This window comes from Cuculus canorus, chromosome 8, assembly GCF_017976375.1.
Source record: "Cuculus canorus isolate bCucCan1 chromosome 8, bCucCan1.pri, whole genome shotgun sequence".
NCBI lineage: Eukaryota > Metazoa > Chordata > Aves > Cuculiformes > Cuculidae > Cuculus > Cuculus canorus.
The window spans coordinates 32,263,504-32,280,847 of NC_071408.1; the positions used below are offsets into that span (position 1 = coordinate 32,263,504).

At 43.7% G+C, this 17,344-nt stretch overlaps 1 protein-coding gene and 2 long non-coding RNA genes across 4 annotated transcripts in view; 1 reads left to right on the top strand and 2 right to left on the bottom strand.

Moving 5' to 3' along the window:
• LOC128852894 (uncharacterized) overlaps positions 1-1,911 on the bottom strand; it is a 7,497-nt gene extending 5,586 nt beyond the window's left edge. For both annotated transcript variants that reach the window (XR_008451008.1, XR_008451009.1), the window contains exon 1: positions 1,022-1,911. This is a non-coding gene — a long non-coding RNA (uncharacterized LOC128852894). The remainder of the gene's footprint in view (positions 1-1,021) is intronic.
• Positions 1-11,455, top strand: part of DNAI3 (dynein axonemal intermediate chain 3) — a 22,116-nt gene extending 10,661 nt beyond the window's left edge. Inside the window, exons 8-21 of the mRNA XM_054073151.1 lie at positions 607-797; positions 1,774-1,898; positions 2,004-2,093; positions 2,524-2,610; positions 2,942-3,070; positions 3,391-3,464; positions 4,811-4,955; positions 6,062-6,149; positions 6,641-6,756; positions 8,259-8,322; positions 8,742-8,872; positions 10,138-10,342; positions 10,799-10,890; positions 11,321-11,455. Of these exons, the coding sequence (XP_053929126.1) occupies positions 607-797; positions 1,774-1,898; positions 2,004-2,093; positions 2,524-2,610; positions 2,942-3,070; positions 3,391-3,464; positions 4,811-4,955; positions 6,062-6,149; positions 6,641-6,756; positions 8,259-8,322; positions 8,742-8,872; positions 10,138-10,342; positions 10,799-10,890; positions 11,321-11,455 (1,672 nt within the window). The remainder of the gene's footprint in view (positions 1-606; positions 798-1,773; positions 1,899-2,003; positions 2,094-2,523; positions 2,611-2,941; positions 3,071-3,390; positions 3,465-4,810; positions 4,956-6,061; positions 6,150-6,640; positions 6,757-8,258; positions 8,323-8,741; positions 8,873-10,137; positions 10,343-10,798; positions 10,891-11,320) is intronic.
• LOC128852895 (uncharacterized) lies at positions 2,674-15,882 on the bottom strand. The gene is made up of 7 exons (XR_008451010.1): positions 15,528-15,882; positions 14,599-14,751; positions 7,405-7,551; positions 5,200-5,304; positions 5,021-5,079; positions 3,673-4,292; positions 2,674-2,830 (listed from the first exon to the last, which is right to left on the bottom strand). It is a non-coding gene; the product is annotated as an uncharacterized LOC128852895 (long non-coding RNA).
• Positions 15,883-17,344: the final 1,462 nt, after the last annotated feature.

Sequence of the window (17,344 nt, forward strand, 5' to 3'; positions counted from 1 at the left end):
AGTACAGAATACAAGCAAGAACTCTCGTCCGATTGAACCACTGCTCTGGTCAAATACTGCTTTTTTTTTGTTTGTATATATGGTTTTGGTTTTGTTTTTCTCTTGCTTGTTATTTTAATATTAACAAATATTTACTTACTATTTGTTTCTGGAAATTAACACCAATCCTATGCCATAGATAAACGTTGGTTTAAATCGATATTAGAGCTGTTAAAGTTGATAGTGACGCATCTTTTCAAACAAGCTGCAAAACTGATCTTTCAAACGCTGCTCATTCCGGCAGAAGCTCCTGCAGAAGAGCAAAGGCGCTGTCTTACAGCCCTCAGTCGCTCCACAAGTCCCACCTGCTGGTGCTCTTTGCATAAGACTCAAGACAATTACACAAAACTAGAGTTAAATTCTTTGTACAATTAGTTATTTAGATTTAAATGGAAGAGGGTTTCCTTACAGCGATGCGTCGTTAAGGAATTAAGAATTTTTTTTACTCCTGTGGTCATACTGCTATGTAGAACCGCAGCTGTTTCTCTACAGAATTAGTTGTGGTTTGACTACTGAGTAGTTTGACCCGGATTCTTCAAAGTGGTAACTCTTCTTTTCACAAAACAGAGTGGAAATTGCGTTGCAGCAAAATGAAATCATGAATGCTTTTTTTGATGACTGGAAGGCCTTAGGAGAAGATGAAAGCAGTGCTGGTGGCAAGCCAGCTGTTTTGCTCGAAGCGTACCAATCGTTTAGAGATCTGCGCTACCTCAAGGACAGCACGATTCGCTGCGTTTGCTGGCATCCAACCATTGATGGTAACGCCGTTAAAGTACCCGTTGGAGACTTGAATGACACATATTATATGACAGCTGTAAAATAGCCATCTTTCATAAAATTATCAGCCTTTACATTACAAAAAAAATACACAAACCCAAATAATTTAGAACGTCTGAATTGCTGATTTGAGACGAAGGGGAAAATCAGACAGACAAATTCTTTGTAGAGTTCAGAGCAGCCATGCAAAGTCCATCACACTGACCTATAAGCAGAGATCACAGGAAAGGGAGATTTCTCCCTTACGCGGCTCGTTTAAGCGGGGCTGCAACTGTGCCAGGTCCTTCTGGTGGCTCTGGATACCATCGTTGTTCTCCCCACGCCTGGTTCTTGTCGCATGCCTAATACTTGTGGAGGAATGTTAGAGCCGCAACAGGACGCGACTCTGCTGAGTACCGGAGAGCATCACGAGGCACTCAAATATCTCCTCGTGCTCTGTGCGATGGATTATTGCTCTACACAGCCAGGCTTAAAGGCACAATTAAGTTCTATATCAACATCCAGCTGCACAGCATATGAATAGAATCATGGAATCATAGAATCGCTTGGTTGGAAAAGATCTTTGAGCTCCTTGAGTCCAACTGTATCTGCCCACCACTAACCCACAGCCAACACTGCAGTCTGCGTAGAGAATTAATTCAGCTACAAAAGTCTTGATTTCATGATGGGTGGCGTAGATGTGTCACATCATTTCAGGTATCACAGCTTTAAGGAGGCATTAGCAAAAAAGTGGAATTTTATCCTGATGTTTAGGTGCCACGACTCATTGTTAATTAAGGTGAAGTAACAAAAATAATGTCTTCAAAGTTGATCTCTAAAAAGGAAAACATCTGTACATTTTGCAGTGTTTCTTGCACTGTAATCAGAAAGTATAATTATAAGTCACTTAGAATAATTAACAGCATGTCGAAACTTGGATTGTCTCTTCAGACACCATTCATTTTCTCCCTCAATCAGGGATGATAGCAGTATCAGCAAGACGGCGCCTTTCTGATGAAGAAGAAGTTAACCTCTGTGATAAATCTTTGCTGCAGAAATCAGTAATACTTTTCTGGAGTTTTTTTGACCCTACCCACCCTCAGGTATTTAATCTGGACTTTTAAATATGCCAAGTGTTTAAATAACAAGAGAACAAACAATCCGTGTGATTGTGTTCTCAACTATTTTGTTTCCTTCCTTCTTTTTAGTTAATTTTGGAGTGCCCTGAAGACATTGACTGTTTTCAGTTTAGTCCAAGTGATCCAAATCTCATCGCTGGTGGCTGCATCAATGGACAGGTGTGAATTTTCTGTTATAAAATAACAGAAATCAGATATTTCTGTATTTTCTTATGGTATAAAAATAAGGGTGAAGAAATGTACTCAACATCCATAATAACACATTGTGTCACAAGGCAGATATCAGTCTCAGGAATTCTCAGATTCTGTACTGACGTCGCACCTGGTTATTCCATGGTTGAGGCATCACTGTACGATGCTTCTTCGCAGCAGCAGTCCTGATAAATAGGTCAAGCTGTAAAAACTCTTTTCTTTGGTTGAGACAAGTGCAGTCTTTCAATTGATTGCATCAGACTGAAGAGGAAATACTTTCAAGATTTCAGAAGTGAATTGCTTCTTTTGCCCCAAATCCCCATGAACTCTATTTGAAAACAAAGCATATTAACGTAAGGGATTAAATAATTCGTAATAGACTTGTTTTTTCTTATAGGTTGTACTGTGGGATATTTCTCAACATGAAGAAAAGCTGCAAAATGAAAAACCTGTTGATGATGACAAGATGACAGACGTTAACACGGTGAATGGTTCCCTTCTAAATATATTGCAGTACACCCTATGTCTGGGGTGAAGAAAGGGTGGGATGAACAAACTAGAGACCTAAGAGCAGAGAATACACATGAATAGATGTGTGTGGGCCTGTTGGAAGTCTTTTGGAGCTTCAGGTCCGAAGGCCTGTTTTGATGCTTTTTTTCCCCGAAGGGAAGTTATTAGACCCCTGGGAAGTTCTAGAAACTGATCTGAAATACATAAAGAAGCATTAACAGTGTGTAAATAACCCCGGTTTTCTTTGACAGGTCTATTGTATTTTGGAAATGTACTAAAAATCTCCCTCTTTAAAACATTTCTAGCCTTCACTTCTTGAAGCCCAGCAGAGTAGCACAGAGCCACCTCTCGTGAGGCACTGCATAGTCTCTTCCTTAGAGGATAGTCATAAAAAACAAGTAACAGATCTACATTGGCTGCCAGCTTATTTTGAGGTAAGTTTCAAAACCCACTTTTCTTCTTCAACCTAAGAAGAGCCTGACTTGCAATGGTACCAGCCAGGATTTATCCAGATAACTTCATTTAGGGTTTTTAGCAGGCAAAACTGACACTGGTTCACCTGAAGTACATTTGTACAACGTCTCGACTTTATAACTTACAGGTTAGTAAGTCCTGATTCTCAAGCATTACCCAAGCAGAAACCATGGTTTCATTTCTAGAAGCCCATTTTCTGTGTTGAAAACCTGACTTAGAAAAGTGGAATTGTTGTCTGTCATCCTCTTCTCCCCCATAATCATTATTATTGTATTTTTAGGACAAACAAATGGGTGCTACTTCTGAAAACAGAGCTGAAACCTGTGTGCAGCTTGTCACCTGCTCCCCTGACTGGTATGTACAACACATACCCAAGGAGATGCCTTTGAGTTTCCTTTGGAAAGCTTTATAGAACGTGATTTAACCAGCACGCTTCTGGACTCCTATCAGCCTATCCTGCATAGCAGAAATTCTGTATGCAGAAGACAAGCACATCAAGTTCTTCACCATTTAAGCCCTTTACAGTAATGGCATTAAGGGTTCATTAACTGAAAAACCTCACCTGTATATGTTTATATTCTTAAGCAGCACTTTAGTCACACGTGCATCGGCCTGAAGAGCTCTATCACCACACTTTGATTGATTGCATAAAAAGCTATTAATGATTTTGAGGCCAAAGAAATACTCTAAACTGTATTTAAACTTGGAGGCTTAGCTGGCAAAATTATTCTGCGTGAATCTTCTCTTTTGGGGACCAAATAGTCCTGATGCTTCTGAGTAAATGGGATCCAGTGTGAAAGGTTGGCGAGGAGGCACAATGCAAGGAGTGGAAATAAATGTGTAGCTTTCTTGACAGCAAAAGGCTTAAGGCCTCACGGCTGCGTGGCTGAGCTCCATCACTTATTTCCAATTACATCAAAAGGCGGGTCTGAGGCAGCAAAGTTTGTTAATGATATAAAGGTATTTTTCCTAATCAGAAACAGAGAAGACTTTGAAGAATTAAGTTAGAAGAAAGATTGCAAATACCATTGTTAATATCTTTGCAGTGTAACGCAAGGAAGGCACATGGAAGAAACAATTTAAAGTACTCACACACACCTGGGCTCCAATTTACAAGTATTCACCCAAAATAAGAGCAGGGGATTCTCTATAATGTCATCCAGCGCGGGCTCCAAGGAAATCCTGTTAGAAAAGGGAAAAAGGTGTCAGCAAGGAGGAAAATGATCATTGTCTGTATCAAATCTGCGACAGTGTCCAGAGCAAAGCAACAGGAACTATCAGAGGGCTGAAAACTCCAGTGAGATGACAGATTCGAGGGAGTGGGACCATTCGTCTTGAATGTCAGCAAATAAATTGGTACACGTGAGAGCTGGGAATGAGGTTTGATTTGGATTACTTGATTACCTGCTGAATTCTTCTCCAGTTCTATGAGTCTCCAGGAGGTAATTCCCATAAGCAAAATGTACCAATGTTATCGGGCTGTTCTGGTATAGATCACAACTGATGAAACAGTGAATAAAGGAATACATACCCTCATTTACAAAAGAAGCAATTAAGTGTTTGAAATTTGCTTCTCAAAGTCTATTGCTATCCGGGTTTAAAGATAAAAGGCTGAAAAAGCAACTTTAAAATGCATGGAAAACTGCATCTGACTTTGAAACAAAAAAAATAGGTAATAATATTATACAATCATTTTGCAGCTCAATACTATTTTGGGATATTCCAGCCACCAACCTAACCGAACAACCTTTATCTGAGAAGGTAGCAGAGGACATTTTTTCTAAACGCCCTGACGTTTCAGATACTTCTAAACATCTCGATTTCTGCTGGAAACCTGTCGTAAAGGTACTGCCCACAAATATAGAACAGAAGGATCAAGTAGATATGGCCAGAACTCCATAGGAACGTACCCTTTTGCTTTCCAACTCCAATTTTTCCAGCAATTTGTGACTTCCTTGTGATTTTCCTCCTGATTATTAAAAGAGACGCTTCAATGTTCCTCTGAAATTTCCCTAAAATGCATTTTGAAAAGGGAGCTCACAAGAAATAGTACGATTGCATCTTAGAAACTATAGTTTAAGTTAAGTACCTGTGAGCCTTTTCAAGTGCTGTGTTGTCCATCTCGGTGGGTTCCAAACCGTGAAACGTGGTCGCGCTCAACAGAACCGTAATTTCTGGCACCCCAGCAGTCAGTCTGATGAAATGGTCATAGCAGTTTGGGGAAAAAAATGAGGATGAAAATAATCTATTAGGTAAAAAACCCGTTGATCTGTGCTGCAGCTGGTACAGTTGCTGAACAAGCATGACCAATGGAGCTGGGTTTTTTCTTGAAACATGGCAAAATCCTTACAGGGAAAGGATAAAACCGGAGAAGCCACACGTTTGTATTTTGTAAAACCAGTTTTCTGATTTTAGCTAAATCTCGTCTAAGTAACTTTATTTTCTGAACATTAACTGCTTGGTTTTAGCTGCTAAAATTGGCCGGGCTGGGGCTAACCCGTGACAACATTACAAACTGAGAAGACCTGGAGAAAAGGAGGCTGAGGGGAGACCTTCTCACTCTCTACAGCTCCCTGAAAAGAGGTTGAAGTGAGGTGGGGGTTGGTCTTTTCTCCCAAGTGACAGGCAATGGGACAAGAGGGAATGGCCTCAAGTTGCACCAGGGGAGGGTCAGATTGGACATCAGGAAAAATTTCTTCCCCAAAAGGGTTCTCAGGCCCTGGAACGGCTGCCCAGGGAGGTGGCGGAGTCCCCATCCCTGGAGGGGTTTAAAAGATGGGGAGATGAGGTGCTCAGGGATCTGGTTTAGTAGTGGACAGGTCCAATTGGACCTCATGATCTCAAAGGTCTTTTCCAGCCAAGTGATTCTATGATTACAGTAGAAAGTCGTTTTGTCTCATACCTCAAAGTTCTGACCAAATAAGTTAGCAAATGCATTTTTTTCTGAACAGATAAACCTATGCGAAAGCGATACCGACACAGACTGCATTCCCATCAGAATTAGTTTAAGAGAACTACGTTATCGTTACAAAACTTCAGGTAATTTTTTTATTACACCTTATTGAGGAGAATGTTTTTATCAAGCTTATATTCCAGCGTATACATAATGAAAACTGAGCAAGAAAACGTTGTAGAGCCTAATGCATCGGGGGGAAATGGTTTCTTAAATATACAGTTATTCAAAGCATGACATGTGCAGGATGTGTACATGTACTGAATACAAAAAGAGCAGTTCCATATCCACAGTAACTCTGCCAGGCTGCAGCAGCCAAGAGGGGTTGCATAAAGGTAGTTCCTACAGACACTGATGCCGAGTAAAACATGAACAGAACGGTCCTACCCCACTGTGGGAAACACTTGAGAGCAACTGCACTAATGGGGAGATTCCAGTTGGAAACATTTAACCTGCAAAACTGCTCCTTTACAGTCTTTCTTCATCTCTCCTCTTGAAATTCCCCTTTATCCATTAACTACCTTTATAAGACAAAACATGTGCTTGGTCTAATAAACGTCAGATAAATGTTTCCCAGACAGGAGACGAGCTCGAAACATCCCAGAAGCACTCGCCAAAGACAGCCTCTATACTCGAAGCAAAAACCAGAAAACACTGGAGAATATCTCCACCAGCCTTTTTATTGGAACTGAAGTAAGTTAAAATAATAGATTACTAATTAAAAGGTTATTCCAAGCTATCTTAAAGACAGAACAATTAAATAGTAGGGTTTTCACAAATATATGGACTTGCCTGTTTTATTCTGGTGTTAACTAAACAGATCTTTCTGGATGTGCCACACTGTATTACAGGGGACAGGACAAGAGGGAATGGCCTGAAGCTCCGCCAGGGGAGGGTCAGGTTGGATATCAGAAAAAAATTCTTCACAGAAAGTCATGGGGCACTGGAACAGCTGCCCAGGGAGGTGGTCGAGTCACCTTCCCTGGAGGGGTTTAAGGAACGGGTGGATGAAGTGCTGAGGGACATGGTTTAGGGAGTGTTCGGAATGGTTGGACTCGATGATCCAGTGGGTCCTTTCCAACCTGGGGATTCTGTGATTCTGTATTCCCACTTTAATGCATTTAGAACGTACTTAAAATAATAGTAACCCCCCAATATTTGGTAGAATATGAACCGTTACTCAAAGAGCAGAATTAGAAGATATTTCCAAAATGCAACGTGCAGTTGCAGCTCAGAAAACCAACCGGAGCTGCATCCAAAGCAGTGGGACCAGCAGGGCGAGGGAGGGGATTCTGCCCCTCTGCTCTGCTCTCGTGAGAACAAAGAATCGTAGAATCCCACCTGTAAGTCCTGCGTCCAGTTCTGGAGTCCTCAGCACAGGAAGGACATGGAGCTGTTGGAGCGACTCCAGAGGAGGCCATGGAGACAATGCAAGGGCTGGAGAACCTCCCATCCCAGGACAGGCTGAGAGAGATGGGGTTGTTCAGCCTGGAGAAGAGACAGCTGTGAGGAGACCTTAGAGCAGCTTCCAGGACCTGAAGGGGCTCCAGGAAAGCTGGGGAGGGGCTCTGGATCAGGGAGGGCAGGGAGAGGATGAGGGGAAACGGTTTTCAGCTGAAAGAGAGGAGATTGACATGAGATGTGAGGAAGAAATGTTTTGCTGTGCGGGTGGGGAGGCCCTGGCCCAGGTTGCCCAGAGCAGTGGTGGCTGCCCCATCCCTGGAGGGGTTCCAGGCCAGGTTGGATGGGGCTTGGAGCCCCTGATCCAGTGGGAGGTGTCCCTGCCCATGGCAGGGGTGGGACTGGGTGGGCTTTGAGGTCCCTTCCCACACAAACCCTGCCATGATTCTCTGAAGACACGTTAAACTTAACTACCTGCTTTAGGGAACCAAACAATATTTCCTTATTCCAGAATACATAAGATTAGTAATACATTTTTGCTGTTGAGTATCAGGTAACAATATTTACACCACAATTTCTCCCGCAAGTTATTTCTACTCTAGGAAGTCCCAGTATCTACCCTACATCCGAAATCTTTCCCTGTTTTGAGTTCACATGGAAATGAAAATTTGGCCTCTTTCTGCTTCTGGTCACCTTTTCCTGAAATACTGGAACAGTCATTGGCTGCAAATTTTCATTTTACTGAGAATATATTTAATGTTAAATGCATTTCCTTGATTTTTCTGGCATCACAGGATGGCAAGATTATTTATTCTGACTTGAAAATGGAAATTGATGGTGACTTGGCAAAACCAGTTAGTGAGTACAAGTTTCTCAATACCTGTTTAAACATATATCCCTAACTTTAAACTATCGGCACCTATACTCCGTCTTTTTAAGGCTCTTGTTCACCTGCCCTAACAGTCTGTCTCACTGATGGCACCAGGATCCAGCAGGGCAGCCTCAAAAGCGTAACGGCTTGGCTATGGAAAGCTCTCTCCAGTATCACTGGCGCGTTGCTATATACCTATTGGCACAAATCATTCAAGTCATGCCTCACAGTAACTGGATTTGCAGGAATTCCAATTCCTGTGCCTTGTGAACCAAAAAAAAATTGAGGCTACTATCTTTGAAGGCTGTGCCGGATCCTGCACTCCTGTTTCTCCCTGCGCAACTCTCATTGTGAAGATGATCGCTAAAGCACTCGTTACAAGCAACTGCCTTTTTCGTTCCCTTAGGCAAGAAGCATGCTCAGAAATACACCATCCACAATAAAAGCGTCCACACGCTCCAGAGATCTCCGTTTTTTAAAGACGTCATTCTAAGCATTGGAGGCCGGAATTTTGCCATTTGGAAGGAAGACGTTACAGTAAGTTGTTTTAACGCAGCTCTCACAGAATGGGTAGTTTTATAGGAGATAACTATGATAGCGTCAGGGTCATCGAATCACTAGGTTGGAAAGGACCCACTGGATCATTGACTCCAACCATTCCTAACAATCCCTAGACCATGCCCCTCAGCACCTCATCCACCCATCCCTTAAACACCTCCAGGGATGGGAAGCTTCACAGTTTAGAAATAAATTTGGTATAAAAAAAAGCTTTTCCTTTTTCTTCACATCAGCAGAGCAAGGGAGGGCATTGTCCCCCTCTGCTCCTCTCTCGTGAGACCCCCACCTGAAGTCCTGTTTCCAGTTCTGGAATTCCCAACATAAGAAGGAGATGGAACTGTTGGAATGGGTCCAGAGGAGGCCACGGAGATTTTCTGAGGGCTGGAGAACCTCTGCTATGAGGACAGGCTGAGAGAGGTGGGGTTGTTCAGTCTGGAGAGGAGAAGGCTCTATGGAGACCTTAGAGCAGCTTCCAGTGCTGAAAGGGGCTCCAGGAAAGCTGGGGAGGAGCTCTGGATCAGGGAGTGCAGGGAGAGGATGAGGGGGAATGGCTTTAAATTGGAAGGGGGGAAATTTAGATGAGATCTTAGGAATGAATGTTTTCCTGTGCGGGATGCCCAGAGCAGTGGTGGCTGCCCCATCCCTGGAGGGGTTCCAGGCCAGGTTGGATGGGGCTTGGAGCCCCTCATCCAGTGGGAGGTGTCCCTGCCTGTGGCAGAGGGTGGAACTGGATGGGCTTTGAGGTCCCTTCTAACCCAACCCAATCATTTCATGATTCTATGAAATGAAATGACCTCCTTTAATTCTAAGCTTGTAAAACCTTCTCAAAAAGTTATTTCTGCTGCTGGGAAAACTGAGTAGTTAAAGGCAACGTGGGATAACCAAGTCTCAAGAACTACTTATGGTGCTGTGTTTTCATCATCTGAAGATAAAGATACTTGGGGGGTTTTACAGTTCCTCTCACCTCGGAATCCAAGTTAGCGGGACCCGGCGAAACCTCAAGACCAGAGACTTTAATAGCAGACACACACATCACTCTACTGGAAGTGAGATATCAGGGTTTTTACTTCTCCATAACTCTCTTTATCTGCAGAAGGTGATATCAGTTTTGCCATTGATAAAATTTTTGTAATAGGATTGTTTAAATAGTAACTGTTCTCAAATGACAGGAGTTGAAGTAGCGAATGGATAGTTCTGTTTATTTATTGGCTCTATCTTTCATTTGTTTTCAAAATCTCATGAAGAATGGACCGATCCTTCAGTCAAGCTGCTCTGCTGGAAGATACACTGCGGGACAGTGGTCCTTAACCAGACCAGGAGTTTTCTTCATTGGCAGAGATGATGGAAATATCGATATTTGGGACTTACTCAAGAAAACTTATGAGCCATCTAAGTTCCAGAACATCTCTGAAGCAATGCTCACATTCATCAGCCTCTCCATTGCCTCACGTACGTTAATTGTAGTCACACTTTACTGTGCCAACCTGTTTGTAACATGGCCCATGACTCCAAGGCACCCTAATCCTGTTGCTTATCTATTATCTTATATAACAGATAAGTACATACTTCTACTAATTTAATACTACACCGTATACACAACGCCACATACATCAGATTCCAAGTGTGATAGCGTGGCATAAAACAACTGAAAACACGTAATGTTTAAAAAGAGCCTGACAAAGCATTGATATGTATTAATTAAGATTTTTATACGGTATTAAACGTTATATATTTAAAGGTAATTTCATTTTTAAAGAACATGAGAGAGCAAAAAGGCTGCCTTTTCACTGCAGTTAAACCAAGGCCTTAACAAAACTGAACCCTCTGTAGCTCGTGTTTGGGTGGAGGCACGTGTTACTGTTGGACTTTAGATTGTTTATATGGTTTTTGTCAAATATCTTTCAGCAAAGCAGCACTTTTTAGCCGTATCTGACGATTTAGGAGTACTGCATGTTCTGGAAATCGGTCAAACTCTAAGGGAGCCTTTGCAGAATGAGGTTGGTAAAGGATTTTTATTTATCCCTGTGACACTTCATCCTGAAAACTCCAATGAAGAAAGAGACTTGCCTGGAAAAACTTGCTTTTAAATGGAATTGATTGGAGCTCTGTATGGCCATGTTCTCCTAAAAGCACCTGTAGCAAAGCTGGCTTCGCTCCGACAGGGGGCCCCGAAAGGAAACCTGGGTGACAGTTGCCAAAATTCCACTGTGGCTACATGAAAACACAGTAAAAAGTTCAGCATTTTTTGCTGCAGTGTAATTAAAATTATATAACTGCATGCATATTTGGATCCAAAAATCAACTCATTTAATCTTTATATTGCTTTACTGCAAATATTTATAGTCCAAATACAGATAAACTAATAATACCGTCCAGGCCACCAGCAATAATTCTTGTAGTGCACCTTTTTTGTGATTGTGTTAACAGGAAGCTGACGTCCTGGAGTATTTTGAAAGAGAAGCCAAATATCTGAAAAACTGGGAACAAGAGTTTCAAGAATATCAAGACTTGCAAGCCAAAACAGAACTGAAATGGAGCTGGAAGCACAAAGACAGAAAATAGTAAGTTACACTTGAATTTCAAGGCCAGGTTGGATGGGCGTTGAGCTGCCTGATCCAGTGGGAGGTGTCCCTGCCCATGGCAGGGGGTTGGAAATGGATGATCTATAAGGTCCCTTCCAACCCAAAACATTCTATGATTCTAAGAAAACTCGCTTTGTTTCTTTGGATCTTTACGAGGCTCCTGCTTTGCTCGGCAGAATTTCACACAGTATTTTCAAATATCAGGATGGATATAATGAGAATGCCTTAGCAGCTCCTTATTTCATATTTACAACTTGGAGGAGTGGAACAGATGGTCCGAGTTCACACAAGTTCAGTTCTTGTAGGAGTTTCACTTGACCATGAGCATTAGAGCCTGTGGACATTTAACAATTATGAATTTGCTTTTCTTTTTACAGCAGTCGCTCTTTCAAAAAGGTATATTTTCATAGAATCATAGAATCCCTAGGTTAGAAAAGACCTTTGACATCATGAAGTCCTACCACACCTGTCCACCATCATATCCCTAAGCAATTCAGCTATCCATCTTTTAAACACCTTCAGGGATGGTGACTCCACCACCTCCCTGGGCAGCCTCTGCCAGTTCTTGAGAACCCTTTCAGTGAAGTTTTTCCTGATGTCCAGTCTGAACCTGCCCTGGCAGAGTTTAAGTCCATTCCCTCTCATCATATCACCTGCAACCTGGGCGAAGAGACCAATACCCACCTCTCTACAACCTCCTTTCAGGCAGTTGTAGACAGTGATAAGGTCTCCTCTCAGCCTCCTTTTCTCCAGGCCAAACAACCCCAGATCCCTCAGCCACTGCTCATAAGACTTGTTCTCCAGCCCCTTCACCAGCTTTGTTGCTCTTCTTTTGGGCAGCTTCCCTAAGAACGTTGCTCCTTCAAGCAAGGACAGACTCCAGCCTTCTATGCTTTATTCACATAGGGATTTTGCTTATCCATTCTTTGCTAAATGGTTTAATAATACCAACTAACCAGCCAAGGAAACAACAACTCGGTTAACGTAGCCCAAAGTGATGCCTATTTTCATTAGTTTGTGATAGCACCAATAGCGTCCTCTGCAAAGCAACAGGGGCGCAATACAGGTTTCAAAGTTTAATGGTGACTTATTGCCTGGTATGTGTTTTTCCTTCAGGGTGTGACTGCTCTGCAGAACACAAGAAAAGATGGAGAAGCAAGAAAATGCAGACTACACTGTTTCTTGACCTGCAGAAGCAGATACCAACAAATTTAGGAGTAGTAAAGAAACAAGAAATACTTTCTTTATCAAACACCTAAAGCCCATCAGAGCTTTTTATTTCAGGACCTCTTTATTTCAGCCTAACATGTTTAGCTTCAGAAATAAATCATCTTGCAGTTAGAGATTATTGTTTCATTGACCGTATCCATTTGTTTACTCACCATGTGGTTACTCACGGCTGTTTTGGGCACATTTTCTCCACTATCTTTCATTAATACAGTTATAATGAATATTCTGTTCACACAATAGTTTTCAAAGTTTTGTGTCTGTCGGGAACAGACTGTAAAAAATCTTGAACACAACTTAACAGGTCAAACCAACACGCGATCCTTCCAGTCTACATAGAATCGCTTGGCTGGAAAAGACCCCTGAGATCATCAAGTCCAACTGTACCTGTCCAACCAGATCCCCGAGCACCTCATCTACTTGTGTTTTAAATCCCTCCAGGGATTGGGAGTCCACCACCTCCCTGGGCAGCCTCTGCCAGGGCCCGAGAGCTGTTTACCAAAATTTTTCCTGATGTCTAAACTGAACCTGCCCTGGTGCAACTTGAAGCCATTTTCTGTCATCCTATTACCTACCAGTTGGGAAAAGACACCAACACCCACCTCTCCACAACTTCAGATGATCACAACAATCACAGTAACACCAGACACAGAAAGAACAATTCTTTATGCAAAGGCTTCACTCTCACCTAAGGGATTTAAAGATCAAAACCAGACTGTGAATGGCTTTTATAAATCAATGAGCGATTGCGGCTCATGAAGCACAGGAACAAAGGTATTTCCTACACTAAAGATGATTTCCTCACTCGCTGGCTTCACTCTGCCCATGGCCATTTCCACAAGCAGTTGTTTCCTCAAATCGCATATGCAGTCATTTGGATTACAGCAGGGAAAGAGGTGGCCAACACTGCTACGAGAGGATCTGTCCCAAGCGGATTGCCGCAACGCTCAGAAGGCATCACATAATGCTGCTGCGTATGCAGGGAACAGTCAGTGCTTCCTCGACAACAGTGACCTGGTTCTGGTCCCTTAAACACAGCCACAAGTATTCACCATGCTATAAAATCTCCTATTTATTACTCACTACACCTAAATGAGAAGGGAGCCCATTGCATCTCTGAATCCAAACATTGGGACACTACGGGACAACCAGAGAAATGATCATACAGTCACGGAAAAGGTTGGGTTGTGTTGGAAGGGGTCTCAAAGCCCATCCAGTCCCACCCCCTGCCATGGGCAGGGACACCTCCCACTGGATCAGGGGCTCCAAGCCCCATCCAACCTGGCCTGGAACCCCTCCAGGGATGGGGCAGCCACCACTGCTCTGGGCACCCTGGGCCAGGGCCTCACCACCCTCACAGCAAAACATTTCTGCCTAAAATCTCATCTTAATCTCCCCTCTTTCAGCTGAAAAACATTCCCCCTTATCCTGTCACTGCCCTCCCTGATCCAGAGCCCCTCCCCAGCTTCCCTGGAGCCTCTTTCAGCACTGGAAGCTGCTCTAAGGTCTCCCACAGCCTTCTCTTCTCCAGGCTGAACAGCCCCAACTCCCTCAGCCTGTCCTCCTACGGGAGGTGCTCCAACCCTCAGATCACCTTTGCGTCCCTAAACACATTCCGGGGGCTGCTGACCCAGAAGCGTGGGGCTGAGCACAGTTATCCACAAACCCTTCTGTCTCTGCAGGCTGAACCACTCCTATCTGCCATCATCAGATTAGAAAACAATTCTTATTTAAGCTCGGCAGACGCTCACAAACCACCACCACAAAGTCACCTAAAGATATTGTTCCCTCCAAGAAATCGGTATTATTTAAGACAAACAGCTTTTGCATTTTCTATCAAAGACACTTATTCATGAGCAAGATAGAATGGCGTTATACTGGAGTTTTAATATTTACCAGTGTAAATGAGTAACAGCTCATAAATATTCACGTTCCTCCTCCATCCAGAGAGACGACACTTTGGAGAGAGGTGTTCTTCTGGTTGCTCAGTTTCAATAGCCGGGTCAGACCCCGTGTAAGCGAGCGGAGCCTCTCAAGCGGAAATTAAACCTATCAGGGGAGGACAGATTAAACTCTATACGGGTGAGTTCACTCTTTCCATGACTCACCAAACTGTTGGAGGGTCACAGCCTCCTGTCAAACACAATGTCCGTATGGGCACAGCAGATACGGAAGCACAAAAGATGACCCACACACGGGGGATTTGCAAAGAGGATCTTTGCTGACAAGCGATAGCCAGCCCCAGCGCCCTGCTTCGTCAGAGCAAAGCGTAACCAAATACGAAACAGGAGCGGCGTGAGCCTCCCCTGTCCCAAAATAAACATTGCAAATCAGGTTTAGGTAGCGTTAAAAACACGTCCTTTCCATCTTCTAGGGCCAAGATCTCCGCAGCGTTGAGTTTTACCACTTTGACTGAACTTTAGTGAGATTTAAAACAGGTTTGGTGCCACTGGATAGGACGTGGTTTGCAAAAGTCTTTTTAAGTTTAAATATCATAGTAATGTTCCCTGTTCCTCCTATTAAATGATCTCTAAATTAAACCCAAGGAAAACCCAATAAGCATGTCCCTCTCCCCTCTAGCACGGTGTTTGCACTCAGAGCTCAACAGGAAGAGGACACAGCTCCTCTGCTAAATCAATATTTAACCAACAACCTGCTCCATGCGGATGTGTAAACACCTCCCAGCCGTCTACTTAAAACGTTCGGCGCTGTTATCAGGCCTGGATTTCGTTAGAACATCACCTCAGATCACCTTCCGCAGCGTTTTGATAAACAGGGCTGCAAACTGTGCTTACAGTCAAGTCAACCACATGGTCATGACTTACCTGGAAAGCCCAACTGTCCCCCCTCCACTGAAGGTCTCCAAAGACAGCCTAGAAGAGGCAGCAGCCTCAACGTGAGCCTCACTCCCTGCTGCAGATGCACCTTTGAGAGTCTTGATTCAGAAGGTATTCCAGAGGAGTACTGGATTAAGAAAGGATTCCCAGATTTCAGTTGGGTTTTCCTAGCAGTGAGGACAATGAGGCACCAGATCAGCCCTCTGCAGATCATCCCTGCTCCCTCCCCAGAGCAAAGCGGGCTGGGGAGCTGCAAGAACCCCCTGGTGGAAATGGAGTAACCTTCAGAGACCCATTTTCCTCCTCATCTCGGTTCCCACGTAACACCAGAGGCATGAGATTACACACCCCAACAGGGCCTTTTATCCTCTCTAACCCAGCCCTGGATGTTCAGCTACCCGCAGGGTCAGCTCTACGTTACCTCCCGGCATGCTGCTCCACAGGGTAATTCTGCCTACAAACTTAGAAGGTTTCCCACACGTCTCTGAAAAATCAAATAGTGGAAAACATTAACTCCTTGTGTAGGATGACATTTTAAAATGAAGGCATCACAACAACACAAAGGCCTCCCCCCACTCCAAAGAACCATCCTCCAGCTGTTGGTAGCTCCAGAACTCCAGATAAAGATTCATTTCCAAAGACATTTTTACTGTGAAGAACCCCCTGTTCCTCGGGAGGAAGGTGAAGGGGTTAAGATCAGCAGTGATACCAGATGTGCCTCTGGCTTATCAGATTTATAGATTTATTCCGTAAAAACCCTGAATATCTACTTTTGCTGGGGATGTTTCTCTCTATTTTTAGAGCACATCCGAATAACTGCAGCTGCATTTCTTGCCTGGTGAGTTAATAACCACCTACACCCGTTACACATTTAGGAACGATGCATCTAGAGATCTGGTTTCTGATGTAGGACCCCAGCAGTTTAAGGCGGCCCCAGGTCGTGCTGCCACCTCCTCTACGCCAATCTCTACCCCTTCTCCTGCACCCTCCTGTAAAAAGCCACTTTGGGAAGCTGAAAAGGGAGGAGAAGCAGTTCAGTGTCAGCTGGATCGGCCACGCAGCCCAAGCAGCATCGGCACAATCCTGTTTAAACACACAGCAATAGGTTAAAACTCTACAGATGGGCTTTAGTCCATTCCCAAACCCATCTACCTACGGTATCCTTCTGCAGCCAAGAGTTGCGCCAACCTACAAAGCACTTCTTCTCTTCCCTAAGGACAACAAACCAAGACGCTTGGCTGCCACCCAGCCCAGCGCATGGGACATCACTGACCAGACCTAAAAATACCGAACCAGCCTATCCTTGGGTTTGTTTACACACGATTCTGGTACAAGTTGTGAAACTGCTTCTGTAAAAGCATCCGTTTTCTTTCTGGGAGCACGGAGGTCACACCTGAAGGAAGCCCATACCCTCCAAGGTCTTCACCAGCAGGCTCTGCCCTCTGCGTTTAACCTCTTGTAGCAGCGTAAAAGCTTCTGCAGGGCAGGAGCTGCTCCTGATGGCAAAAAAGTGACACCCAGGAGCCCAACACGTGGGGTAGCGCAGCAAGAGAAGCTTCAGACTGCGCCCACAGGGTTCAACAGGAACTCTGCCCAACAATGCCCTTGTATACAAGAAAATCTTCATTACTGGTTGGGTAGAAGCAGGTTGGTTTAGTCTCCCCATGTAGTGTTTCCCACATTAATCCTGCTCCTTAAGAACCTGAAACAATCATAAGAAGGATGCACCTTGACCAGATTATATCATTAATTATACAAAATATAATAACATCTTTAAAAATTTAGATAAGGGACAACATGTAACA